Consider the following 24,496-nt stretch of genomic DNA (forward strand, 5'->3'; position numbering starts at 1 on the left):
GATTTTTCCCTTTCAACTTTTCTCCTTTTTTCTTGCTGCCTCTGTCAACTCAAATCTTGTCCTCTTTCTCATCCTTCTCAAATTTTCAGCTACCCATCAATTTTCTATCTTCTCTTATTCTGTAGCTCTTCCATTTCCCATCTCACTCCTTTCTCAGCCTCCTCTTTCCTTCTATCTCTCCTCTGAGAAGGGGAAGTTCGAGAGCATTGCCGCAGACCAGATAAAAAGTCCAGGCGGGCTGGATTCGGCCTGTGGGCTTTGTGTTTGACACACATGCCCTAGAGCAGTGGTCTCAAACTCAAACCCTTTGCAGGGCCACATTTTGAATTTGTAGGTACTTGGAGGGCCGCTGAAAAAAAATAGTTAAAGTCTTATTAAAGAAATGACAATTTTATATGACGTAAAACTCTTTAGTTTATAAATCTTCCCCCACCCCTACCCGAAGACCTGCATGTTCCCCCCTTCTTTGCAGCATCCTCCAACTTCCACCCTAGCCTCCCGATCTTAGTTTCAGCTAATTACCACAGCCTGCAGAGAGGATCGCCGGTGCTGTACTGTTCCTTGCAGGCTGCCATCAGCCACCGCAGCTTGTTCCCTCTGCCATAGTCCCGCCCCTCCTCTGACATCAGAGGTAGGATTGCGGCAGAGGGAACTTGCTGCAGAGGACGACGGCAGCCTGCAAGGAACGCTACAGCACCAGCGATCCTCTCTGCAGGCTGCGGTAATTATTTGAAGGTAAGAACGGGCGGCCAGGGGGAAGCCGGAGGACACTGCAAAGAGCGGGCAGCACTAGTACAGAATGCGGGCCGGAAAATAGTACCTGGCGGGCCGCAAGTTTGAGACCACTGCCCTAGAGTGTTATTTACTATTAATAGAAGAAAATGCATTGACATTTTCAGCCCTGTTTGCCAGTATGTTAGGGATTTTCTTTTCTAAAAAGAGATGGAGAACAAAAATGACAACGCTGTATAAGTCACCATCGTAATGCAGATTTGAGTACTCTAGGCAATTCTGGTCACCCTTTCTCAAAAAGGATATAATGGAATTAGAAAATGTGTAAAGAATGGGGACAAACTGATACAAAAGATAGAACACTTTGATTATGAAGAAAGGCTAGCAAGGTTAGGGCTCTTCAGCTTGGTCATAAAGACTAAAAAGGGATAGTTTACAAAATCTTGGCTGGGCTGGAAAGTTTAAATAGAAAATGGTTGTTTAACTTTTCAAAAAAAATAAAGACAAAAGGATACTCCATGAAATTGATGGCCAGCTGATTGAAAAGGCATGTAATTAATCTGTGGAATCTATTGATGGAGGATGAGGTCAAGATAAATAACACAGTAGGATTCAAAAGAGGTTTAGACAAGTTCATGGAAGAAAAGTTCCTAAAAGTTACTAGCCAGATAGACCTGGGAGAGCCACTGCTTAACCCTAGAAATGAGCTATGATAAATAGATCTACTTTATAGGATCCCATATTGGCCACTTTCAGAAGTAATATGTAGGGTATAATGGACCTTGGTCCGATTCAGTATGGCTTCTGTTATGTTCATATTTGTGGGACTGTCTCAGCTTGTCTATCCAAGCAGAAGGTGCTTCACAGTACTTCACTCTTCTGCCTAGGATAGAAGGTAGCCAAAATAAAACGGAAAAGGCTGAACACCTTTTTCCTGTAATTGTTACTATTCCCACTATCCAGGAAGAGAAAAAGCATAATTTTATATTAATGGTTTTTGACTCAAATGGTCACCACTACTAATAGGTAAACTCTATAATAGTAATGAGAATTCTATACAACTGAATTCCGTGAAGGTTTTCCATGGCCCTAGTTATCACTAATGTAAGTAATCCCTAGACTGATCTAACACTAATATAAGTAATCCCTAGACTGCAGTACAGTGAAAGATTGGAGAAACTGGGCCTCTTCTCCAGTGAAAAGAGGAGATAGAGGGGACATGATCGAAACATTCAAAATACTGAAGGGAATAGACTTAGCAGATAAAGACAGATTGTTCACCCTCTCCAAGGTAGGGAGAACGAGAGGGCACTCTCTAAAGTTGAAAGGGGATAGATTCCGTACAAACGTAAGGAAGTTCTTCTTCACCCAGAGTGGTAGAAAACTGGAACATTCTTCCGGGGTCTGTTATAGGGGAAAACACCCTCCAGGGATTCAAGACAAAGTTGGACAAGTTCCTGCTAAACTTGAACGTACGCAGGTGAGGCTGGACTCATTTAAAGCACTGGTCTTTGACCTGGGGGCCGCCGTGTGAGCAGACTGCTGGGCACGATGGACCACTGGTCTGACCCAGCAGCAGCAATTCTTATGTTCTTAACATGAGTGCCTTGGATAAGGAGCTTTCACTGAAGTGATCTCCTCTAAGCTAGCTATTTCTTAACTGTCTAACAAGGTCACATTTCTACCAACAGATATTTAAACGGCTTTTCAAAAAACTAGTTTATTTTGAAAGCTTTATCACTTACCCTTAATATAACCTTTTTCACGAACAGCTTGTAGCGTTGGGCGTCGAGTGAGGAACTTCTTCAACTTTGTTTTGGTTTTCTTTTGTTCTGAAGAATCTATACTATTGGAAATCTTAATTGCTTCAGAAAGAACAAAAAAGAAAGTATTCTGTATTAAAATTGTTGAGAAATTCCTCTATCTTTTTTGTTACATCAGACAAACACAGCTATCCATTTGCAAATTTTTTATTAAAATTGTTTTTTCTCTGCAACACAATCCTGTCCAATCTTGTTCTTATATATAGTGGTATGAGAATTTGGAAGCTTGCAGACTCTCTCATGCTTAATATTTTGTTTCCTAAACCAAACGAGTGTTACAAAAGTCACAAATCAGTTAACTATACAAGATGTTAAATACTAGAAATGAATTAATATACAAACAAATCTTTTTCAAAAGGGAAGCGGTGAATTGAAATTGTAAGACGGTAAACTTACAAGTAACATTAGGAAATACTGTTTCATAGAAAGGGTGGTGAAATCTTGGAATGCTCTTCTCAGTGTAAGCAGTAGGGACAAATAGTGAAAGAATTAAAAAACGTGTGGGATAAAATATGTATTGGAAGAGGATGCAACCCAAGCAAAATTTAGACAGTGTTGTTCAAAGTATTAGGTCAATGTACTTAAGTAAAAAGGAAAGATTAGATTACCCTTGCTAATCTTCTTTCTTGTAAATCCACACTCTATTCCTAGTCAAGTGGGTAGTCAACCCCATCTCACGAGATCTCTTTAGGAAGCCTCATTTACATATTTTTGATCGCCCCCCCCCCCTTACCTTAGGACTGGCCTCTAACTTCCATTGGTACAAAAGCAAACAGCCATACCTGTATAGGACACAGAAAGGGGAGGAGTATGGGGATACTACCCAAGAAACAAGTCTAATCTGCTCATAACATCAACGAACATCAGAACAGGCAATTAGAAATGTAAAATCATCGTAAACGAGCAAACAGTGAAAGTATAGAGACTCTGCCTGCACTAACAGTGTGGGGCGTTGTAATCAAGGACTCCCCAGAGCAAACTGCACAACAGTTTGCGGGTATTATGCTTGACAAAGGCTGGTCAAAGAATCAGTAGTCCAACTTACCAGTAACTTAAGGCAGACAACTGGTGAATCAGCAACTGTCAGGGCAGGTTCCAGGAATAGTGTGTGGATTTACAAGAAAGAACATTAGCAAAGGTAAGAACCTAATCTTTCCTTCTACAATCTCACTCTATTCCTGGATAAGTGGGACATAACAGAGCAGTTCCTCAAATTCATGGTGGGACCGATGAGCCTGCTGCCAGAACCAAGGTTCCAAATGCACAATCCCTCCGGCCACAACATCAATTCTGTAAAACTTCATAAAGGTATGCAAAGACAACCAAGCAGCTGCTCCACAAATATATGCTGAAGATTATGCCCACACCTCGCATGGAGAGCACCTTCACCAACACAGGAGAACACCTACAAGCACCAACGTAGGCTGATGAATTCGCCATCCGAATACATCTAGAAATGGAGGCCTTAGAAGCTTTGCTGCCCTTACGGGCTGCCCCAACCAGGCGATCCGACAAATGAACTTCGTTCACAACTTCCAAGTATTGCAATAAGATTCTGCGCATGTTCAACAATTTCAATACCCTGTCATGTGCTTTCAAACCCAAGGGCAAAATCGCTGGCAATCTCACTTCTTGGTTGATGTGAAAGTTAGATACCACTTTTGGTAAAAAGGAAGGAACCATATATAGGATAACACTAGAGTCTGTAATCTGAAGGAAAGGAATTCTGCAGGATAAAGCCTGAAGTTTGGAAACCCTATGGGCCGATGTGACGGCCACCAGAAAGACAGCCTTGATGGCAAGGTCCAAAGAATCCTGGTCCAACAGTTCATAGAGTGGGCAAGCCATCAACCTGAGAACCAAGTTCAGATTCCAAGTCAGAAATGGCTGGCGCAAAAGAGAGTGGAGCCACAACACACCCTTTAAGAACCTGACCCCATCCGTGTGAGCATCAAGAGAGCCTCCCAGGGGCTTAGATCCAAAGCAAGAAAGAACCAGCTATCTGAATTCTCCAAACCTTTCTGTAGGAAGGCAAGAACCAGTGGGATAGACACCGAGTTTGTGTCTATGCTCTTTTGAGCACACCAATTATAAAAACACTGCCAAGCCTTAGCATACACGGCAACAGTCGGATTCTTCTTGCTGTGTAAGATGGCAGATATCACTCCTGTTGAGTAGTCTCTGCACACTAAATCTGCGTGCTCAAGAGCCATGCTGTAAGACAAAAGTGTTCCGGGTCCTGCAGGACTATGGGACCCTACGTAAGATGACGAGAGTGGCAGGGAAGCTTGATACCCTGATCCAGCTGGAGACAAACCAGGTCTGCAGAGCAATCTGGTACCTTGAGAATCACTTGACCCCGGAGAGTCATGATTCTCCGCAGAGGACGGCCTATCATGGACTACGAAGGAGAGGCATAAAGAAGACCCTCCTGTGGCCATGGCAGCACCATAGCATCCAATTCTACGCTTCTGGATTCACGACAGGGGCTGAAGAAACGAGCCACCTTCTTGTTGGATACCAAGTTTTATTTAAAATTTGATTAATCGCTTAATCTTACTTCAAAGCGATGTACATTGTTAAAAACTTTACAACTTTCAGGGGGAACAAACACGCAAACAATACTCAACGAACATGATATATATTACACAAAGGGAAAAAAGGGTAAGAAATACAATAATTAATAGAAGAGAAACAAATAAGGGGTTAAACATCAGGTCAAACACTGGGCATCCCCATCTATCCACTATAGTTTGGAACGCTCTATGGGAGAGAAACCATTTCCCTGGATCCAGGGTTTGGCGGCTGAAATAATCCACTTGCATGTTGTCTATTCCTCCCCCTCCCCCCAGTGAAAGAGGAGTTGAACCTCCTGCCGCAGGGGTGTGCTTCTGATGCCCCCTTGATGACTGACATAGGCTACTACCCTGGCGTTGTCCGAGAAGACTCAAACTGCCCTGTTCTGGAATGCTCTCTTGAAATGCAGGAGAGCCAGCCAAATTGTCTGAAGCTGCAAGAGATTGATCAACTACTTCTCTGAGCGAGATCAATGTCCCTGGACTGTTCACACAAAGTGCCCCCCAGCTGTAAATACCGGAGTCTGTCATCAAGATCATCCAAGTGGAGATCCGGAGGGGAAACCCCTGGAGAGGGAGAGAAAATTCAATCACTAAGTTATGCTGTGCCGAGCTTCCACTGTCCAAAGGAGATTGAGATGCAGCGGATCCCTTTGTGGATGCCAACAGGAGATTGGCACATCCTGGAGCGGGTGCAAGTGAGCCCTTGCCCAGAGACTACATGAATGGTCACAGCCATCAACCCCAGAACCTGCAAATATTGCCCGACTGTTGGGGCGTGAGAGTCCAGAAAGATACATATCAACTGGCGAAGTTTCTGGCACAAGTCAGGAATAAACACCCTGTTCATTCTCATGACAAAATGGACTCCCATATATTCCAAGTCTTGGGTCGGCATGATTGACTCTTCTGAAAGTTGACCACCCAGGCTAGCCTCTTCAGCAACTGAATGACCTGGCGAACTGCTTGGTGACCTTTGGACTCCGACTGATCCCTGATGAGCCAATCATCCAGATATGGATGGACTTGGATCCCAAGTCTGCATAGATGAGCTGCCACAACTACCATCCACTTTGGTAAATGTCTGAGGCATTGTCACTAGCCAGAAAGACAAAGCTACAAAGTGGAAGTGCTGGTGCAAGTTGTGGAATCTCAAGTAGATGTCTGCAAGGGAACCGCGGGAATCCCATGGGGATCCCCCTAGGTCGGCGGGACTCCCATGGGGATCGCTCCCAGGCCCACGGGACTTCCACGATGACCCCTCCAAGGCTGACGGGACTCCCACGGGGATGGATCCGGGGTTCCTATCCCAAGGCCTACCCTAATTTTCAGTTCGGGTCCGGCACCCAGCTGATCTCCCGAGTCCTGATGAATCAGCAGCAACAGTCTCTGTCACTTAGGCAGTGATCTCAGCACATAGGCACACAGACTCTGTGTGCCTACGTGCTGAGCTCCATGCCTACATGAGAGACTGTTTCTGATTCATGGGGAGGTGTCACGTGCAGGCTAGAGCGGGCGGACAGAGTCCTCCTCCTCCCCCACCCCGGAACAAACCCAAATTGCGATAATTTCGCTGGTTAAGCGCAGTGTGCAGGGCCCGGTTCTGCTGCACGAGCCACGATCTGTGGCTCAGAGCTGAGCGGGGATCGGTGGATGCCGAGGGCTGCTGAGCCGAAGCTGCAAAAACCCAGCGAGGAGCTGCGACCTGGGATCTTGGACTGCAGCAAGCAAGGATGAAAACTGCTCTGCCGCTACCAAAATGATCCAGCTTTCTGAAGCCCCGTGAGCTTGGATGGTCTGCTCTGTCTACCAAAACTTGCCATTTCTTTCCCTCACTCTGGCTCTCTTATTTCACTTCTTATTTCCTAGTCTGTCACTAATTCTATCTTCTTTCTCTCCCATCATTCAACATTTCCCCCTCTCTCTCTCTCTTTCTGCTCCCCTATCCAGCATTTGTCCTTTCTCCTTCTTTTCTCTCTAGCATCTTCCCTCTCCTCCATTTCCATCCAGAATCTGCCCTATCTCTCTTTCTCCTTTCTATCCAGCATCAGCCCCTCTCTCCTGCTTCTGCCCAGCATCTGCTCCGTCTCCTCTCTTCCTCCTTTCTGTCCCAGTCACCCCATCCATCATCCACCCTTCTCTCTCCCCCTTCCATCCAGCATCTGCCTATCTTTCTCTCCCCCCCTTTCAGCCCAGCATCTGCTTCATTTCTCTTTCTCTCTCTTCTATTCAGTGTCTGCCCCATCTTTCTCTTTCCTCCCTTCCATCCACATCCTCCCCCTCTCCTCCGTTCCATTCAATGTCATCCCCCCTCTCCTTTTCTTTACATCCATCATCTGTCTTTTTCTCTCTCCAAAGGCATTCCAGCTTGTCTGTTATCTTTCCCCTTTCATCCAGTGTGTTTGATCCATCCCCCTTTCTATCTACAGTCTGTCTCCTCTCACCTCCTATATCCAGTATTTACCCCCCTCCCACCTGACACCTCAGTCGCCGCCAGACTGACACGAAGCCTTCCCTCCGACGTCAGCTCTGATATTGGGGGAAGACTTCCGGGTCAGCTACATATAATAATAATAACTTTATTTTTCTATACCGCCATAGTCAGGCGACTTCTAGGCGGTTTACATTGAAAGAAGGCTGGACATTCAGCGAATAACAAAAAGTCTTAATACAATACAATGAGTCTAAATATAATACAATACAATGAGTCTAAATACAATACAATAAGTCTAAATGGGAAACTTACGTACTAATTGGAATTCTATGGGTAAAGAATACCTGAATACATGAAAGGAGCTTCTTGAGAGAAAGAAAAGGCGTTTATAGAGGGCTGCCTCCAACCCCTGCTGTTATCTAGACTCGAATGAAGGGGTTGGAGGGAGTGCATTTTTGGACACAGAAGGCATGAACTTGGAAGAGAGGATGGAGGAAGGAAGGGAAAGAGATGCTGGCTATTCAGCAGGCAAGGAGATTCAGGGTATTCCTTATGCAGGTCGGGAATACAAAGTCTGTGCGTATGCAGATGACATTTTGCTTCATTTGAGGAATCCTGAAACTACCATTCCACATTTACTAGATCCGATTGATAGATTCGGGAAATTTTCAGGATATAAGATAAATTGGAGTAAATCAGAGGTTCTTCCGCTGAATATACATTGTCCAAAAGGATTGCTTGATTCATTTCCCTTTCTTTGGAAAGAAGAGGGGATAAAATATTTAGGTATCTGAATTCATAAAACATTGGCGGAAACTATGAAAGTAAATGAAAGATCTTTATTGCTGAAGGTTGGAGAAATGTGTGAGCAATGGAACCCATTTCATCTGTCTTGGAGGGGGAGAGTTCAAACGTTTAAGATGATGATTTTGCCTGTGGTTGCTACCAAATGGGTATGTTGCCAGTGTTTTTTCAGAGGTCTTTTTACAAAAAAATAAATAGTATACTTACCAAATTTATTTGGCTGGGTAAGCAGCTCGAATTGCTTTAGTATCTTTACAAAAATCAATTGCGGAGGGTGGGGTAAATTTCCCAAACTTTTATAGGAGAAAAGAGAGGCAAAAGTAGAATATAGGACCAGGTCTACAGCGGTCAAAATGGCAGTTAGGGAGGCAAAACTTCGAGTGGAAGAAATTCTGGCAAAAAACATTAAAAAGGGGGACAAATCCTTCTTCAGGTATATTAGTGACAGAAAAAGGAACACAGGCGGGATAGTATGCCTTAGAAGACCGGACGGAAGTTACGTGGAAGCAGATTCCGATAAAACCGAACTACTAAATGAATACTTCTGCTCAGTCTTCACCTGTGAGGCACCGGGACACGGTCCGCAGTTGAAGGCAACACAAAGCACAGAAGACCCGTTTCAGAATTTTGAGTTCACACCAGGTGAAGTTTACAGTGAACTGGCAAGACTCAAGGTGAACAAAGCCATGGGACCAGACAATTTGCACCCAAGAGTGCTCAGAGAATTGAGCGATGTCCTGGCGAAACCGTTGGCTGAGCTATTCAATCTCTCCCTAAGTAAAGGGAAAGTTCCCCTGGACTGGAAATTAGCTAATGTCGTTCCTCTGCATAAAAAGGGTTGCAGGGCAGAGGCTGCGAATTATAGACCAGTGAGTCTCACATCAATAGTGTGCAAACTCATGGAAACACTAATTAAAAGCAAATTGGACACGATCTTGAATGAAGGGAATCTTCGGGATCCCAGTCAGCATGGATTCACCAAGGGTAGGTCCTGCCAATCCAATCTCATCAGCTTCTTTGACTGGGTAACAAGAAAGTTGGACTTGGGAGAGTCTTTGGACGTCGTGTACCTGGACTTCAGTAAAGCTTTTGACAGTGTCCCACACCACAGGCTGTTAAGCAAGATGGAATCGTTCAAACTCAGGGGCGGAAAATTTCATGGCGACATCAGAAAGTATTTCTTCACAGAGAGAGTGGTTGATCATTGGAACAAGCTTCCAGTGCAGGTGATTGAGGCAGACAGCGTGCCAGACTTTAAGAATAAATGGGATACCCATGTGGGATCCCTACGAGGGTCAAGATAAGGAAATTGGGTCATTAGGGCATAGACAGGGGGTGGGTAAGCAGAGTGGGCAGACTTGATGGGCTGTAGCCCTTTTCTGCCGTCATCTTCTATGTTTCTATGTATCATCAAGACTATATAATGCGCCAGGGTATGTATTGGATCCTCCCTGAGCTAATGGAAAATCTTCCGGATTGGCTGTACTTAGAGTGGCAAATTATGTCCCCATTACGATTGTTTCCATGTGCTGCAGCTCAAATTCTCCAGCAAGGTCCTGGGCATCACCATTGACTCTTCATTGTCCTTCAATGACCACCGCAACTCCCTGGTAAAAAAATGCTTTTTCAGCCTACATATGCTGAGGAAAGTAAGATCCTGTTTCCAGCAAAAGCATTTTGCCGTTCTCGTCCAATCCATCATCCTCTCTAGACTGGATTATTGCAATTCTATCTTCATAAGCCTAACGAAGAAAAACCTTCACAGACTCCAACGGATTCAGAATGCCGCGGCTAAGCTTATCTTTGCAAAAAGCAAATTTGATCACGTCTCACCGCTCCTGTTCAAACTTCATTGGCTTCCAATAATTTCCAGAGTCCACTTCAAATGCATCTGCCTAACTTTCAAGATCCTCCACGGCATTCTTCCTCCATTTATTCCACTTTCTTGGAACTCCTCAAATCTTAATACCACCAGAACTACCCAAAAGTTGAAACTATCCTTCCCTTCATCAAAAGGCATTTCCCACCCAGGAAAGCTGGGGACTTCCCTCCCCTTCAGATTCACCGAGCTCTGGAACAACTTCGGAAACTGAGCTCTCTCCAACTTTTCCGCAAACATCTGAAAACCTGGCTTTTCTCAAAAACGTAACACTCCCCCCTCCTTTGATATCCTAGTCCTTTGATATCTTAGTCCTCCAAACCCTCTTCTTTCCTCCTATCCTCTTCCTTTCCTCGAAGTTCTTTTTTCATCTCAATTCCTGTAAACCGTGCCGAGCTCTATGACTGTGGAGATGGTGCGGTATATAAACCTAAGATTTAGTTTAGTTTAGTTTTGCGGGTGCTTTATTGTATTTTGATGTCTCTTGATCGCTATGTATTCACATTGGTTGTTGCTTCATTTTTGTACCGAGTTGAACCAGGGAAGGATAGTTGACTTAAATAAAGTTAAAAGAAAAACACTAAGAAAAAGAACAAATTTTAAAACATGAGCTAACCCTGATAGGATTAATGTAAGATTTGTTAAGAGATGTACTTACAACGAGATTTTTTTGAGTCCCTTTGATCCTTTTCTTTGTCATGCTTTTCAACTGGAGAATCTGGGACATCCTCCTCAACCGCTTCTTCTGGATCCCCAACCTATTGGTTGAAAACATGACAAAACACTAAACAATGCTATCCAAGTCAACTTTAAACACATAGGGATCGACATGTGATCAAGATAAATGAAAAACATGCAAAAAAACTTGTTCTCTCCATTTTAAAGCTGGATCATCTATTAGATTTCATTTTATTACATCTAGCAGGCACTACTACTGATACTAGTACAATTCTACAGTCAAAATGCTTTATTAAATCTTTTTTTTTCCTTCTTTTCTTTGCCTCTCGGTTGTTCATCCTGCTTCTTTTTTTCTCCCTCTCCTCTTTCCTTTTTATTCTCTTGAACACCCACCCTTCTGGTTTGTTCATTTAACCTCTCTTTTTATGATGTACAGTGCTCCTCCACAAATTTGCGGTCTGCGGTTTGTGGTCCCGGTCATTCGTGGTATTTTCCAACCGCGAAGGGGAGGCAAGAGAGAGCAGCCGGAGCGCTGATGAGTGAAGGAAATCGCTGTATGTTCCGACCACCTCTTCCTGTACTAAAGTCGGGCCTCACCAATCAGGAGCTGCTTTGACACGCAGCTCCTGATTGGTGAGGCCTGACTTTAGTACAGGAAGAAGCGGTCAGAGCATACGACGAGTGATTTCCTTCACTCGCTGGCGCTCCAGCTGCCCTCTCCTGCCACCCTCTCCTGTCTCCCCTGCCTAAAAACCATATTCGCGGTGGTTCTTGGAACGGACCCCCGCAAATATCGGGGGAGTACTGTATCAGGAATTCATATTTCCCTTTTGTAACAAGTATGTCCATTGTTTGTTTTTTTTAACAACCCTATTTGTCCCCATCCCCCCCTTTTTATTTATTTTTTTTATACAATTTGTATAGAACCGCTTAGGCTTCAATAAGAGGTTCACCAAATAAAATAAAACTTGAAACTTAAATTGGAAGTGGCTCTCTTACTAGACCACCATGTTATGGGTCTATGGGATCCTTATCATAAAGATCCTATCAAGGATCCAGACAAAGGTTTGGTAAATCCAGGAGAGCTCAAACATCTGGTTTGCACTCAGCAACCAATATGAAGTCGTCCCAATGTCATCAGGTTACCCTCCAAGCTCCCCCGCATAGGAGGGAGACTCTCAGAGTTCCGGGAGACCTGGGCATGCATTTCTTCAGACAAGTGGGACCTGGACACAATTCGAGAGAGCTACAAACTCAAATTCTTTCACCCCCCTCAGAGACCTTTTCCTGGATTCGGTCTGTATTTAACAATTGTCTCGAGTGTAGTTCCAGTGGCTTGACTCAAGGTAGCCAAAAGAGAAGATACAAAAAGTTATGTGGAAAGAGATTGAGTCCTACTGCTCACTGCACGCTACAGTTGTAGAGCTACACAAGTGTTTGTGTTGGTTGCACACAGGTAGGTAGTTTGTTGGTTCCACTTCTCAGTTTGTTCAATAAAACACATTGTTTGTATTGTTTATTTCTACTGGTTGCTATTCCTGTTTTACCTATTCCTATTGCAGAGTAGAGCAAAGCTAATGTTCTCGGCAATCCTCCAAACCCCTCCTTGTTATTATTTCCTCTCCTAGGGATTTTTGTTTGCTTTGGCATGGACTGAGAGGGCACTGCCCAGAAATACAAGGAGGCAGAGCTGAGGAAAATGATTAATGTCTTCCACAAATCAACTCGCGAGTTGGGGTTCATAACCCACTTGTAAAGAACCTAATCTTTCCTTATCTTACTGCTGGACTGCATTTTAATGCGAGTTGTTAGTTTAATGCTGAGTTGTTAGTTATTTAAAGTTGCTATGAGGGGTAGGAGTTGTTAAAGCAACTGCAAAATCCTTCCAATTTATCTGGTGTTTTATTGAGTTAGTCAATAATTACAAAGGGAATAGTATTAATCTACATATGTCAGACTTACTCCCTTAGCTAAATCCCTAATTAACTTATTTTCTTATTGGAGTACTTTACAAAGCAAAGAAAGTAGCTAGCTGGTGGGAGTTGAGGAAGGATTCACAAATTATAAAACCTATTAAGTAAACTAAGAGAAAGATCTCTAACAATCTCCCCTCCCCACATAGATCTGAAGTAAGATTTTCCCAAATATTCAGTTTATATTTATCCAGCATTCTTGGTCAAATCTACTCTATAACAACTTACAGTATCTACTGCTATAATAAAATATTTTGAGACACCTCTTTTATAATAAGAGAACTACAGGAAGCAAAACATTTTATTTTAAGTTTCTGCGAGTTCTAATAAAGCCCAGGTTGAACCGCAGACCAAGGTGCTTGGTTGGTGAATGCTCAAAACAAAACACATTTAAATTAGAACACACTTTTTACAGATTTATCTTGCACACAAAATACTAAGGCATAAATAATATCCTGAAGTTATAAATGCAACCCATCAAGACTGGTATTAGTTGTTTTAACTGAAGACTTTTTGGTTTCATTTGTCTGATTGCTATTGATACGCATCACATCATCTAATATAATAAAATGCTAGGCCGCGCATGCGCACTAAAAAAAACGTGTTCCCTGATCCGTCCTGAAAACACGAGTGCGCATGCGCGCGTTTTACGTCATCACCTACTCTCCACCTTGCGCCACCAATCACTGTCATCACCTGCTCTCTACCTCGCGCCACCGATCACTCCTCCTGCACTATGCCACGCCAGGCATGTCCGCAACCGGCCTCGAGCTCCTGGGGGCCGGCGGCGTGAGCCGCCCGGCGGTGCAGTGCTGAGGTCCCGCCTCCGCCAGACCCGGCCCTACACTGAGATCCGCGATCGGGTTGCCATGGAAACCCCGCCGCAGCCTCGCGGCTAGGTAGGGGGACAACAATCGCGCTTATGTTCAAGCCGCCGCCACGACTCCTCTCTCGAACCGCACCAGGATCGAGAGAGGAGCTGCGGCGGGGGCTTGAGCATAAGCGCCATTGTTGTCCCCCTACCTAGCAGGCGGCCTTCCTCACCCGGCCCCACCGTTCCTTCCCTTCAGTTCAGCTCCGCCTATGTTAAAAGGAGCTGCTTTGAAATTGGAGCCCTGCCGCCACCGTAACACTTTGCCGCGGTCCCATATGTCAGAGAAGGAGCGGGACCAAGGCAGAGGGGAAAGTGCTACGGCAGTGGCAGGCCTCCGATTTCGACGCGGCTCCTTTTAACATTGGTGGAGCTGCACTGCACTTGATGGAGGGAGGGAAGGAAAGGTGGTTGTGCGCTGTTGAGCCCCTCTTTGCCCTCAGACCCTCTCCTAACTGCTCCCTCCTGTCTCAGACCACTGGGGGGAGGTGCCTGTCTTCAGCTGCCGGGATGGAGGGAGGGAAGAAGAAAGAAGGGGCCCTGGCAAGCGAGTTATCAAAAGCCAACCATAGCCTGGGACCCCTACATGATATGAATAATGACCAGACAACAAAAGGTAAGAAAAATAATTTTATTTTCTGTTTTGTGATTACAATATGTCAGATTTGAAATGTGTCTTGAGGGAGGCTGCTGCCACGGCTTTGGACAGAGGGGTACCATTTTCGTGGGAGCCGGTCTTCGGAGAGGCTTGGGACGTGGGGACAGATGTGGGAGGGGCTGCCGCTGCGAAGGGCTTTGGTGGGGGAGCCAGCCAGACCGCAAGTGTGGGGACGTTGTAAGCGCGGATTGGTCAAGGAGCCGCCGCTGCTGAGGCTTTGAAATTGCTCTCCCACCGTCACTCCCTCCCACCCCGGCTCTGCCCCTGCCCCTGCCCAAGTTCAAAAGCAGGAGACATCTAGCACCCGTTAATCTAACGGGCTTAAACACTAGTATATAACTAATTACCTAACTTGGAGGACCAGCTAGCTAGTTTAAATTAAAAGGAACTGGGAGTTTGGCAGTACAGAAGTCTGATAAATATTATTTTGGGGTTTGTTTTGTTTTTGCTTTTTTTAATTATGTTCACATCTCTTCTTCTACTTCCAGCCATGTCCTCCAGAAGTTTATTTCAAAGCCTGACATGCTTATCTTTTGGTAGCAATGACAAGCATAGTCGTAAGTTGGCCAGTAGTAATAATAAATTCTGTCTGTTCTTCAACTGGCCTATATTTTCACAAAGGTGAAATCAAGAACTTCGGTTTTGTTACATACCTGATTGTTGATTGTGTAACAAAGTGCTTTATACCATTCGTTAATTAAACTGTCATTGTCAGACTGGATTAAAAGTTCCATTCCTTGACGCGTTTTCAGCTGGAAAACAAAGGATAACCATTAACATTTTTGTTTAGTATTTATTTAGCTAATTCATTAAATTCTACCATGGCTTATTATATATAATCTACCATAATCTTTATCTACATTTGACAGCAATGGAGAATAAATGAATTTCACATACCACGTGTGTGCTCCACACAGGTGAAGAAAGTACAATATACATTTATATTTAATTCAGGCATTTCTCTATTAGCTCAAGGTCAGGTTAAGTTCAGGCAAGACAATAATACAAGAAACAGATCAATCAAGATGAAGAGATTTATTAATACAGTATATCCATCTTATTTGTTGTTAGTCTCAACACACGTGTATGACTTTTTATAGAATACCCATTTTAACTTTTATGTACTCTGCTTAGAAGCTTGAATAAGAGAACAACAAATTTGAAATAAACTTGGAAACTACAGTAACCCGACATAGCCAAGTTTCGCCAAAAAGCGGCATCAGGAGCAAAACTATAGGAGATTCTTAAAATCCACAACACAGCATCTTTTCTACAGAGCAGAATGGTGGAAATACTGCTGCTCTGAGAAGGTGCCCACAAATCTTAAATTAAACCTTAAATGATTTTCTAGCGCCTCCAATTTAAATTAAACAATACCCCTGTTTTTATTTAACGTCACCTTCCAAAACTGCAAATCATACATTTGTTCAGTTTGTCCAAAACGAGCCCCCTTATGCCTCCAACTCATCCAAATACTTGGAAACTTGATTTCAAGCTCAAACATATCCAAATGATCTCAAAAGGGGTTTTCCCCCATTCTATTTAGGTCTAATATCACTTCAACAAAAGTTGATCCTCAACACCCAACCACAAACAGCTCTCTGAGCCCACTGTCCCTCTGGCACTTATATCTACAGACCTAGGTACTTCTTCACTCCTCTTCCCGTCACATGGAGGTAAAGATCCACCAAAACAAACCACAGGAGACTCAATTCCAAGTTTCAGCACAGCATTGCTAAGATTTAGACAGGAGGAGGAATCTGAGTGGCAGGGAGGAAGGCAGGCTTTGTGGAGTTGCGGCAACAGTGGCCGAGCGGCAGACCAGGGAGGAGGAATCGGTGCAGCAGGGAGGAAGGCAGGCAGGCTTCAGTGTGGGAGGAAGGACAAAGGCTGGAAGGCAGTGAGGGGGAGGGGGCAAGAACTCGGGACATAGGAAAGAAGAGAGGGAGGGAATAGAAAGAGAATTGTTGGGCCTGAGGAAGTAAGGAAGGAAATCACCAGACAACAAAGGTAGGATTTCAATTTAGTGATCAAAATCTGTTTGCTTCAGTATATTTGTCTATTTTTCTAGGGGGCTGGGTTCAGAGGAACAATTTGGTTCAGAATATTTTTTTCTTGGTTTTTCCTCCTCTAAATCTAGGGTGTGTCTTATGGAGCGAAAAATACGGTATTTCTATTCTGTGTTCACAGCTGAAGTACTGGGAGTAGGCCCACAGAAGACAAATGCATATAGAGATGGAGGAGTGGTAGACCCTGAACGATTTTCAGAGGACTTTGTTCATGAGGGAGCTACCTAAAAGTAGACAAAACAATAAGGCTAGCTGGTGTACATGTGAGGGTATTGAAGAAACTTAAGGCAGTTCTGGAGTCTTTGCTGGATGAGTTTTTCTATGCTTCTCTAGAGTCAGGAGTGGTACCAGAGGAATGGAGAAGGGTGGATGTGGTCCCTCTCCACAAAAGTGGAAGTAAGGACGACGAGGTAGGGATTTCTGTGGTAAGTTAATAGAAATGTTTTTAAAACAAAGAATAATGAAGTTTCTGGAATCCAATGGATTATAGGACCCACAGCAACAAATTCACTAGAAGCAGATCTCGTCAGACAATCATTGAATGGGTGACCAGAGAATTGGATAGAGGGAGAGTTCTTCTTCACTCAGAGGGTGGTGGACACCTGGAACGCGCTTCCAAGTGAGGTGATAGGACAGAGTACAATACTAGGGTTCAAAAAGGGACTGGATGACTTCCTGGAAGCGAAGGGGATTGCAGGGTACAGATAGAGGGTTACTTCACAGAACATTAAGCGAAAAGGGTAAGAGAGTTTTAGGTTATGAGCACTATCAGGTCATGGACCTGAGAGGCCACCGCGTGAGCGGACTGCCGGGCACGATGGACCTCTGGTCTGACCCGACAGGGGCAATACTTATGTTCTTATGTGTGCTAGATACTGCTGAAGGGCTTTCCAATATTGAATGGGTAAATGTATCATCAGTGTATACAAGGGAAATAAAATTCCTTGATTAAATCAAGGACTACTTTATGGAGCAGCTGGTTCAGGAACTGACAAGAGGCGAAATAATTCTAGACCTAGTTCTTAGTGGAGTGCATGAATAGGTATAGGAGGTAATGTGCTGGGACCACTTGATAACAGTGATCATAACATTATCAGATTTGATATAATCCCTGGAATAAGTTCACACAGGAAATCCAATACAACAGAATTTAACTTTAAAAATGGAGACTAACTACATGAGGAGAATGATAAAAAAAGAAAATTAGAACAGCAGTTGCAAAGATCAAAAATTTACATCAGGCGTGAATGTTATTCAAGAATACTACCCTGGAATCCCAGACTAGATATATTCCATGTATTAAAAAAAGGAGAAAGATTGACCAACAGCAGCCAGTGTAGTTAACAAGCAAGGTGAAGGAAGCTATTAGAGCTAAAAGAGAATCCTTCAGAAAGTGGAAGAAGGATCCGACTGAAAATAATTGTAAATAGTACAAGGGATGGCAAGTCAAATGCAAGGCACAAAGAGAGACCTTAAAAAGAAGATTGCACTGGAAGCAAAAACATATAGTAAAAAAATTTTTAGGTATATTAAAAGCAAGAAGCTAGGGAAGGCGTAACAGAGATTAAATGAATTCTTTGCTTTAGTCTTCACTGAGGAAGATGTGGGGGAGTTACCAGTGCCAGAAATGGTATTCAATGCTGATGAATCAGAGAAACAAACAAATCTCTATAATCCTGGAAGACGTAATGGTTCAATTGACTAACTAAACAGTAGCAAATTGCCTGGACTGGATGATATACGTCCCAGAGTGCTGATAGAATTGAAAAATGAACTCACAGAGCTATTGTTAGTAATATGTAATTAAAATCCAGTATAGTACTGGGTGGTCATCATGATGCTGATTTTTAACAAGGGTTCCAGAGGTGATCCGGGAAATTATAGACAAATGAGCATAACATCAGTATTAGACAAAATGGTAGAGACTATTATAAAGAACAAAATGATAAAACATACAGAATACATAAGCAAAGATTAATGAGAAAGCACAGTTACTTACTGTAACAGGTGTTATCCAAGGACAGCAGGCAGATATTCTCACATATGTGTGTGACGTCATCCACGGAGCCCCGGTATGGATAGTTTTAAAAGTGCATCGCCACTTTAAGAACTTGAGAAAGTTCACGAACTGCCCTTACCATGCATGTGTGAGTGCATTCCCGCCTGATGCTGCTCGCAGCTCCTCAGTTCAGTAAGCAAGCTAAGAAGCCAACCAGGGGAGGTGAGTGGGTTGTGAAAATATCTGCCTGCTGTCCCTGGATAACACCCGTTACTGTAAGTAACTGTGCTTTATCCCAGGACAAGCAGGCAGCATATTCTCACATGTGAGAGACTCCCTAGCTTACTATGATGGAATGGAGGGAGAGTTGGCCATTAGGAAAATAAATTTTGCAATACTGCTAGGCCGAAGTGACCATACTGTCTTGAGTAAGATTACAGACAGTAGTGTGATGTGAATGTATGAACTGAGGACCAAGTAGCAGCTTTACAGATTACATCAATAGGGGTCGAGTGAAGGAAAGCAACTGAAATTGCCATAGCTCTGACCTTGTGAGCTATGACACAACTCGCCAGTTGGAGCCCAGCCTGAGCATAACAGAAGGAGATACAAGAGGCAAACCATGTGGAAATCATCCTCTTGGACGCACCATCTCCTCCCTTTCTCCGCCCTTCCCCTTTCCTCCCCATCTTTCTTCCTACAGAGGTTAGGTATCTTCTTCCCCTTTCCTTCTCCCCCACCTTCTATAAGGTTCCAGCACTTTTTGTTTTCAGAGCTACAGTCCTGCAATCTTCAGGCCCTGGGCAGCATGAATGAAGTAAACATATTGCCTTCAGTAGCCCTAAAGCTTTCTCTCTGCTACAGCTTCTTACCATGGGGACAGGAAGCTGTAACAGAGGAAAGCTTCCAGGGCCGCCGAAGGCAGTGTGTTTATTTCATTCACGTTGTTCAGGCCCAAAGACTGCAAAACTGAAGCAATTGAAACAAAAAGTGTCAGATCCTGACAGGGGTATAATATTCTTCCAGCCACAGAGGTCTCAGTGTCCGCCATTGGCTTGCGGGCCTTGCAATGAAGACCACTGGTTTAGGGGATGAAGAACTTTTGTGCTCAAAAGAGGAGCAGGATTTTGGGTGTGATAGTATGTGATAATCTTAAGGTGGCCAAACAGTTTGAATAGTTGATGACAAAAGCTAGAATGCTTGGGTGCACATGGAGAGGAATGGACAGTAGGAAAAAGGAGGTATTGATGCCTCTGTATTAGACTCTAGTGAGACCTCATTTAGAATATTGTGTACAATTCTGGAGACTGCACTTTCAAAAAGATTATAAACAGGATAGAGTCGATCCAAAGGAAGGCTTCTAAAATGGTGGGTAGTCTTCATCATAAAGCATATGGGGACAGACTTAAAGATCTCAATCTGTATACTTTGGAGCAAAGGTAGGAGAGGGGAGATATGATAAGAGACGTTTAAATACCTATGGGGCATAAATGTGCATGAGTCGAGTCTCTTTCATTTGAAAGGAAGCTCTGGAATGAGAGGGCACAGGATGAAGTTAAGAGGTGATAGGCCCAGGAGTAATCTAAGGAAATACTTTTTTACAGAAAGGGTGGTAGATGAGCAGAAGTGTCTCCCGGAGGAAGTAGTGGAGACAGAGACTGTGTCTTAATTCAAGATAGGCACGTGAGATAGGCATCTGGGATCTCTTAGAAAGAGGAAGAGATAATGATTACTAGGGCTGGGCAGACAAGATGGGCTATTTGACCTTTATCTGCCATCCTATTTCTATGAATACTTGGAATGACCTCCAGGTGGAGGTGGTGGAGAAAAAAAAAGTGTGTTTGAATTCAAGAAAGCTCAGGACAAATATGTTGAATCTCTGTTTAGTAGATGGCATAGTTAGGCAGACAAGATAGGCCCATATTGTCTTTATCTGCCTTCATTTTTTCTATGAATTGCCTTGGAATGCACTATTCTTTATAAGTTTTCAAATCATCTAAGCAGTCAGAGCTGTAGTATCTTACACATCCCCTGTTGCCAATCTAAAGGCCTACTTTCAATTTTCTTTTTACACAACAGAGACACGTAAGAAGGTGTGAAAATTTACAGGGGTTAATTTAATTCATCAGGTAAAAAAGGGGCTTTATGAAATTACACTGGGGCTTACATGGGCATAAAGTTATCATGGAGAATTTTCAAGCCTATTTAATTGTGACCCAGTGTAGCCACGTTTGAGGAAGGAGTTTGGGTGTAACAGGCAACAGTGCAAACAATGTATGCTGTATTTTATAAAATATGATTATACATATACCTTGCATATGTAAATTTATGCCAAACAGTTGTTGATGTACATTGGTGCATTTACCCACAAGTATTGTAGGCAATCTGAGGTACCTACTTGAACTTTTTACCCATGTGTGAGTTGCTATTAAATTATCCTCATAAGGCACTGTAAGTGAAATTTGGTGTTCACATGCATGACACACTCAATTCTACAATTTGCAGCTGAAAGAAAAGTAGAAATTAGGTTCTTACCTGCTAATTTTCTTTCTTTTAGACTCTCCAGACCGGTACAGCCTCACTGATGGGTAATAGCTCACTTTGACCCAGCAGGTGGAGACTGAGCCCAAACTTTGGTTGTAGTATTAATAGCCATAGCTCCCTCTAGCAAGCCAGTCTGCCGAATAGCCAAGCAAAACTAAGAAGTGCTAATATTTAACAGTAACACCACTCCAAACAGGAGTAATAAACTAAACGTATAGGAATACTGTTGGAAAGTGCATAGAACAAGCCCCTGCAGTGAAAGGTCCCCATAGCTCGCCAGCTGACCCATAGCTACTGTTCTTTAGTCTTCCCGGCTCTAGAAAAATACTAGAACCCGCAGAAAAGACAAAATTTTCACACGAAAAAAACTTCAAGAACAGACAGACAGATAGGGTAGGATGCTGTACCAGTCTGGAGAGTCTAAAAGAAAGAAAATTAGCAAGTAATAACCTAATTTCTCCTTTATTACCTCTCCGGTACAGCCTCACTGATGGGATGCACCAAAGCAGTACCCATCACGGGTGGGATCACTGGTGGGACCCCTGGAGGGCTACCACCAGAACACACTCACCGAACACCGTGTCCCAATGTGCCTGAACATCCACACTGTAGTACCGCACAAAGGAAAGCACAAAAAACCAAACCGCGGCCTTACAGATATCCACTGGAGGCACCAGAAAAGACTCAGCCCAAGAAGCTGCCTGACCCCAAGTGGAATGAGCCTTGAGAAATCCCGGAACAGGCTTTGACTGAAGAAGATCGCAGAAGCGATAGTCTCCTTGACCCAGCGTGCAATGGTAGCCTAGGAAGCACCGTCCCCCTTATGTGGACCCGCCAAGACGACAAAAAGATGATCCTACTTCCGGTACTCCTAGATTCGCTGAACATAACAGCAAAGGACCTTAAGACATCCAACTTGCGCAACTGTCTCTGTTCTGAGGAACCCTCCTGACTACCCAAGACCAGAAGGACCACGGACTGGTTGACATGAAAAGGTGAGACCACCTTTGGCAGAAAGGAAGGAACAGGCCACAAACCCATTCCCTAGAAAAACTCCAGGAAGGGAGGCCTACAAGAGAAAGCCTGCAACTCAGAAACTCATCTCACAGAAGTAATGGCCACCAGGAACACTGCCTTGAGAGTAAGATCCTTTAACGAGAAACCCAGGGGCTCAAAAGGAGGGCGCCGCACAAGCATGGACAAGGCCAGATTGAGATCCCAGGCTGGAACCGAAGGCCGAATCAAATTGGTCGCCCCCAAAAAGCAAACTACGTCCAGGAAAGAAGTTAAATGCTTACCGTGCAGCAAACTGCGAAACGCAGACAAAGCCACCAGCTGAACCCGAAAGAAGACAAGGCCAGCCCCCTATCCAGGCCATCCTGCAAAAAACCCAAGATGTGATGCAAAGAAGCGCGAGAGGAAATCACCCACCCATGCACTACACCACTCTTCAAAAATATGCCAACATGCACATAAGGCCAAGAAATGGAAAGCCTCCAAGACCTGCAGTGGAAGAGGATCTACCACCAGAAGACGAACCAGATCTGTGTACCAAGGGAGCTACCACAATTACACGGCCGGGGTGCCGAGCAAAGCAAAGAACTCTGCCCACCATCGGCCACAGAGGAAATACATACAGGAAACCCGGCCATCCTGCATAAAATCAAAGATGTGAAGCAAAGAAGCGCAAAAGGAAATCATCCCCCGTGCATCACACCACTCTTCAAAAATACGCTAACATGCACATAAGTCTGAGAAATGGAAAGCCTCTGAGACCCCAAGAGACAGAAGATCGGGCAAGAGAGGCAGCGGAAGAGGATCTACTACCAGAAGACAAACCAAATCCGCATACCATGGGCTCCTGGACCAGTCCGGAGCCACCAGAACTACAGGGCGAAGAATAACTCTGTCCACCATTGGTCATGGAGGAAATACATACAGGAAACTTGCTCTTGGCCAGAGCTGCACATGAGCATCCAACCCCTCAGCCTGAACATCTCTGCACCAATTGAAGAAACGAGGCACTTTGGTGTTGACACTCGTGGCCATCAGGTCCTGGACTGGCTGATCCCAAGCCTATACAATTAACTCAAAGGCTGTGGGACCGAGACACCACTCTCCGGGATCTTGCACGTAATGACTGAGGAAGTTCACCTGGACATTTTGCAACCCTGCAATGTGGGAAACTGAGATATCCAGAAGATGAGACTCTGCTCACACCATGAGCAGAGCCGCCTCCTGCAAAAGACGGCTCCTGGTTCCCCGCTAATGACTGACATAAGCTACCGCCGTAGCATTGTCCGAGAGAACCCACACAGGCTTGCCTGTCAACAAAATCTGGCATGCTAGCATCACCAGCCAGATTGCCCTGGTCTCCAGAATATTTATCAACCAAGAAGCCTCCTCCTGAGACCAGCAGCCCTGAGCTGAGCGACCGAGTCACTGAGCTCCCCAACCAAGGAGACTGGTGTCCATGATAAGAACTGTCACTGGGGCTGATCCAGACTCGCCCCCTGCACCAGATTGGAAGACTGGAGCCAACAACGGAGACTTCGACAAACTAACCCATGAAGAGGAATGGGAGAGTCCAATTTGTGTACCTGGGGCAACCACCACTGAAGCAGAGCATGCCCACAGAACGACATCCAGGGAGGCCGCCATGGACCCCAAGACCTGGAAAAAACCCTGAGCCCAAGGACACGGGGATGCCATCAGAAAGCAAATCTGCGACTGGAACTTGACCATGCAGGCATCTGGCAGGAATAACTTCCCCAAGCTGGTGTCAGTGGCTAGGGGAATCCCTTTGTGGGCGAGGAAAGCCCGGACTTTACCGCTGTCAGCGTGCGAGGCACTCATGAAGAGGATCCCTGAACGCTGGAACCCGATGCCGACGAGGATTCCCCTTCGCGGTGGCCTGCACACCACATGCACAGGCTGGCTGCGGCTGCCTCACATCTGAAGCACAATGAGCACTTTTTCGCTTTAAAAAGTACTCATTGCGCAATACACGACCTAGCTGCAAGTTAACAAAGAAAAATCAATTATAAAGCACAGAAAGATCCCTTCGGACCAGCACTGCCTCAGGATTTTTTTTTTCTGTCACAACAGACTCCACTGGCTTTCTAAGGCAGGGGTGCCCAAATGGTCGATCACGATCGACCAGTATATTGTAAAGGCAACACGAGTTGATCGCGTTGCCTTTGCGATCTTTTTCTCCCTGCTGCTTCCCCAAGCCAGGCCTGGCGCGTACAAACGCCGGACGTACAAAACTTCACCTCCGACGTCAATTCTTATGTCGAAGAGGAAGTTCTGGGCCAGCCAATCACTGCCTGGCTGGCCCGGAATTTCCTCCCTGACATTAGAATTGACGTTAGAGGTGAAGTCTTATGGGCCTGACACTTGTACGTGCCAGGCCTGGCTTGGGGATGCAGCAGGGAGAAATCGCGTTGGTGGCTT

General features: G+C 44.5%; 1 protein-coding gene across 6 annotated transcripts in view; it reads right to left on the minus strand.

Annotated features, from left to right (window-relative positions):
- Positions 1–24,496, minus strand: part of ARHGAP12 (Rho GTPase activating protein 12) — a 240,938-nt gene that overhangs the window by 36,707 nt on the left and 179,735 nt on the right. For all 6 annotated transcript variants that reach the window (XM_033931485.1, XM_033931488.1, XM_033931487.1 and 3 more), the window contains 3 exons: positions 15,082–15,180; positions 10,907–11,006; positions 2,478–2,597 (listed from right to left, as the gene is read on the minus strand). In XM_033931485.1, the coding sequence (XP_033787376.1) occupies positions 2,478–2,597; positions 10,907–11,006; positions 15,082–15,180 (319 nt within the window). The remainder of the gene's footprint in view (positions 1–2,477; positions 2,598–10,906; positions 11,007–15,081; positions 15,181–24,496) is intronic.

Source organism: Geotrypetes seraphini, chromosome 2, assembly GCF_902459505.1.
Source record: "Geotrypetes seraphini chromosome 2, aGeoSer1.1, whole genome shotgun sequence".
In the NCBI taxonomy this organism is placed as follows: Eukaryota; Metazoa; Chordata; class Amphibia; order Gymnophiona; family Dermophiidae; genus Geotrypetes; species Geotrypetes seraphini.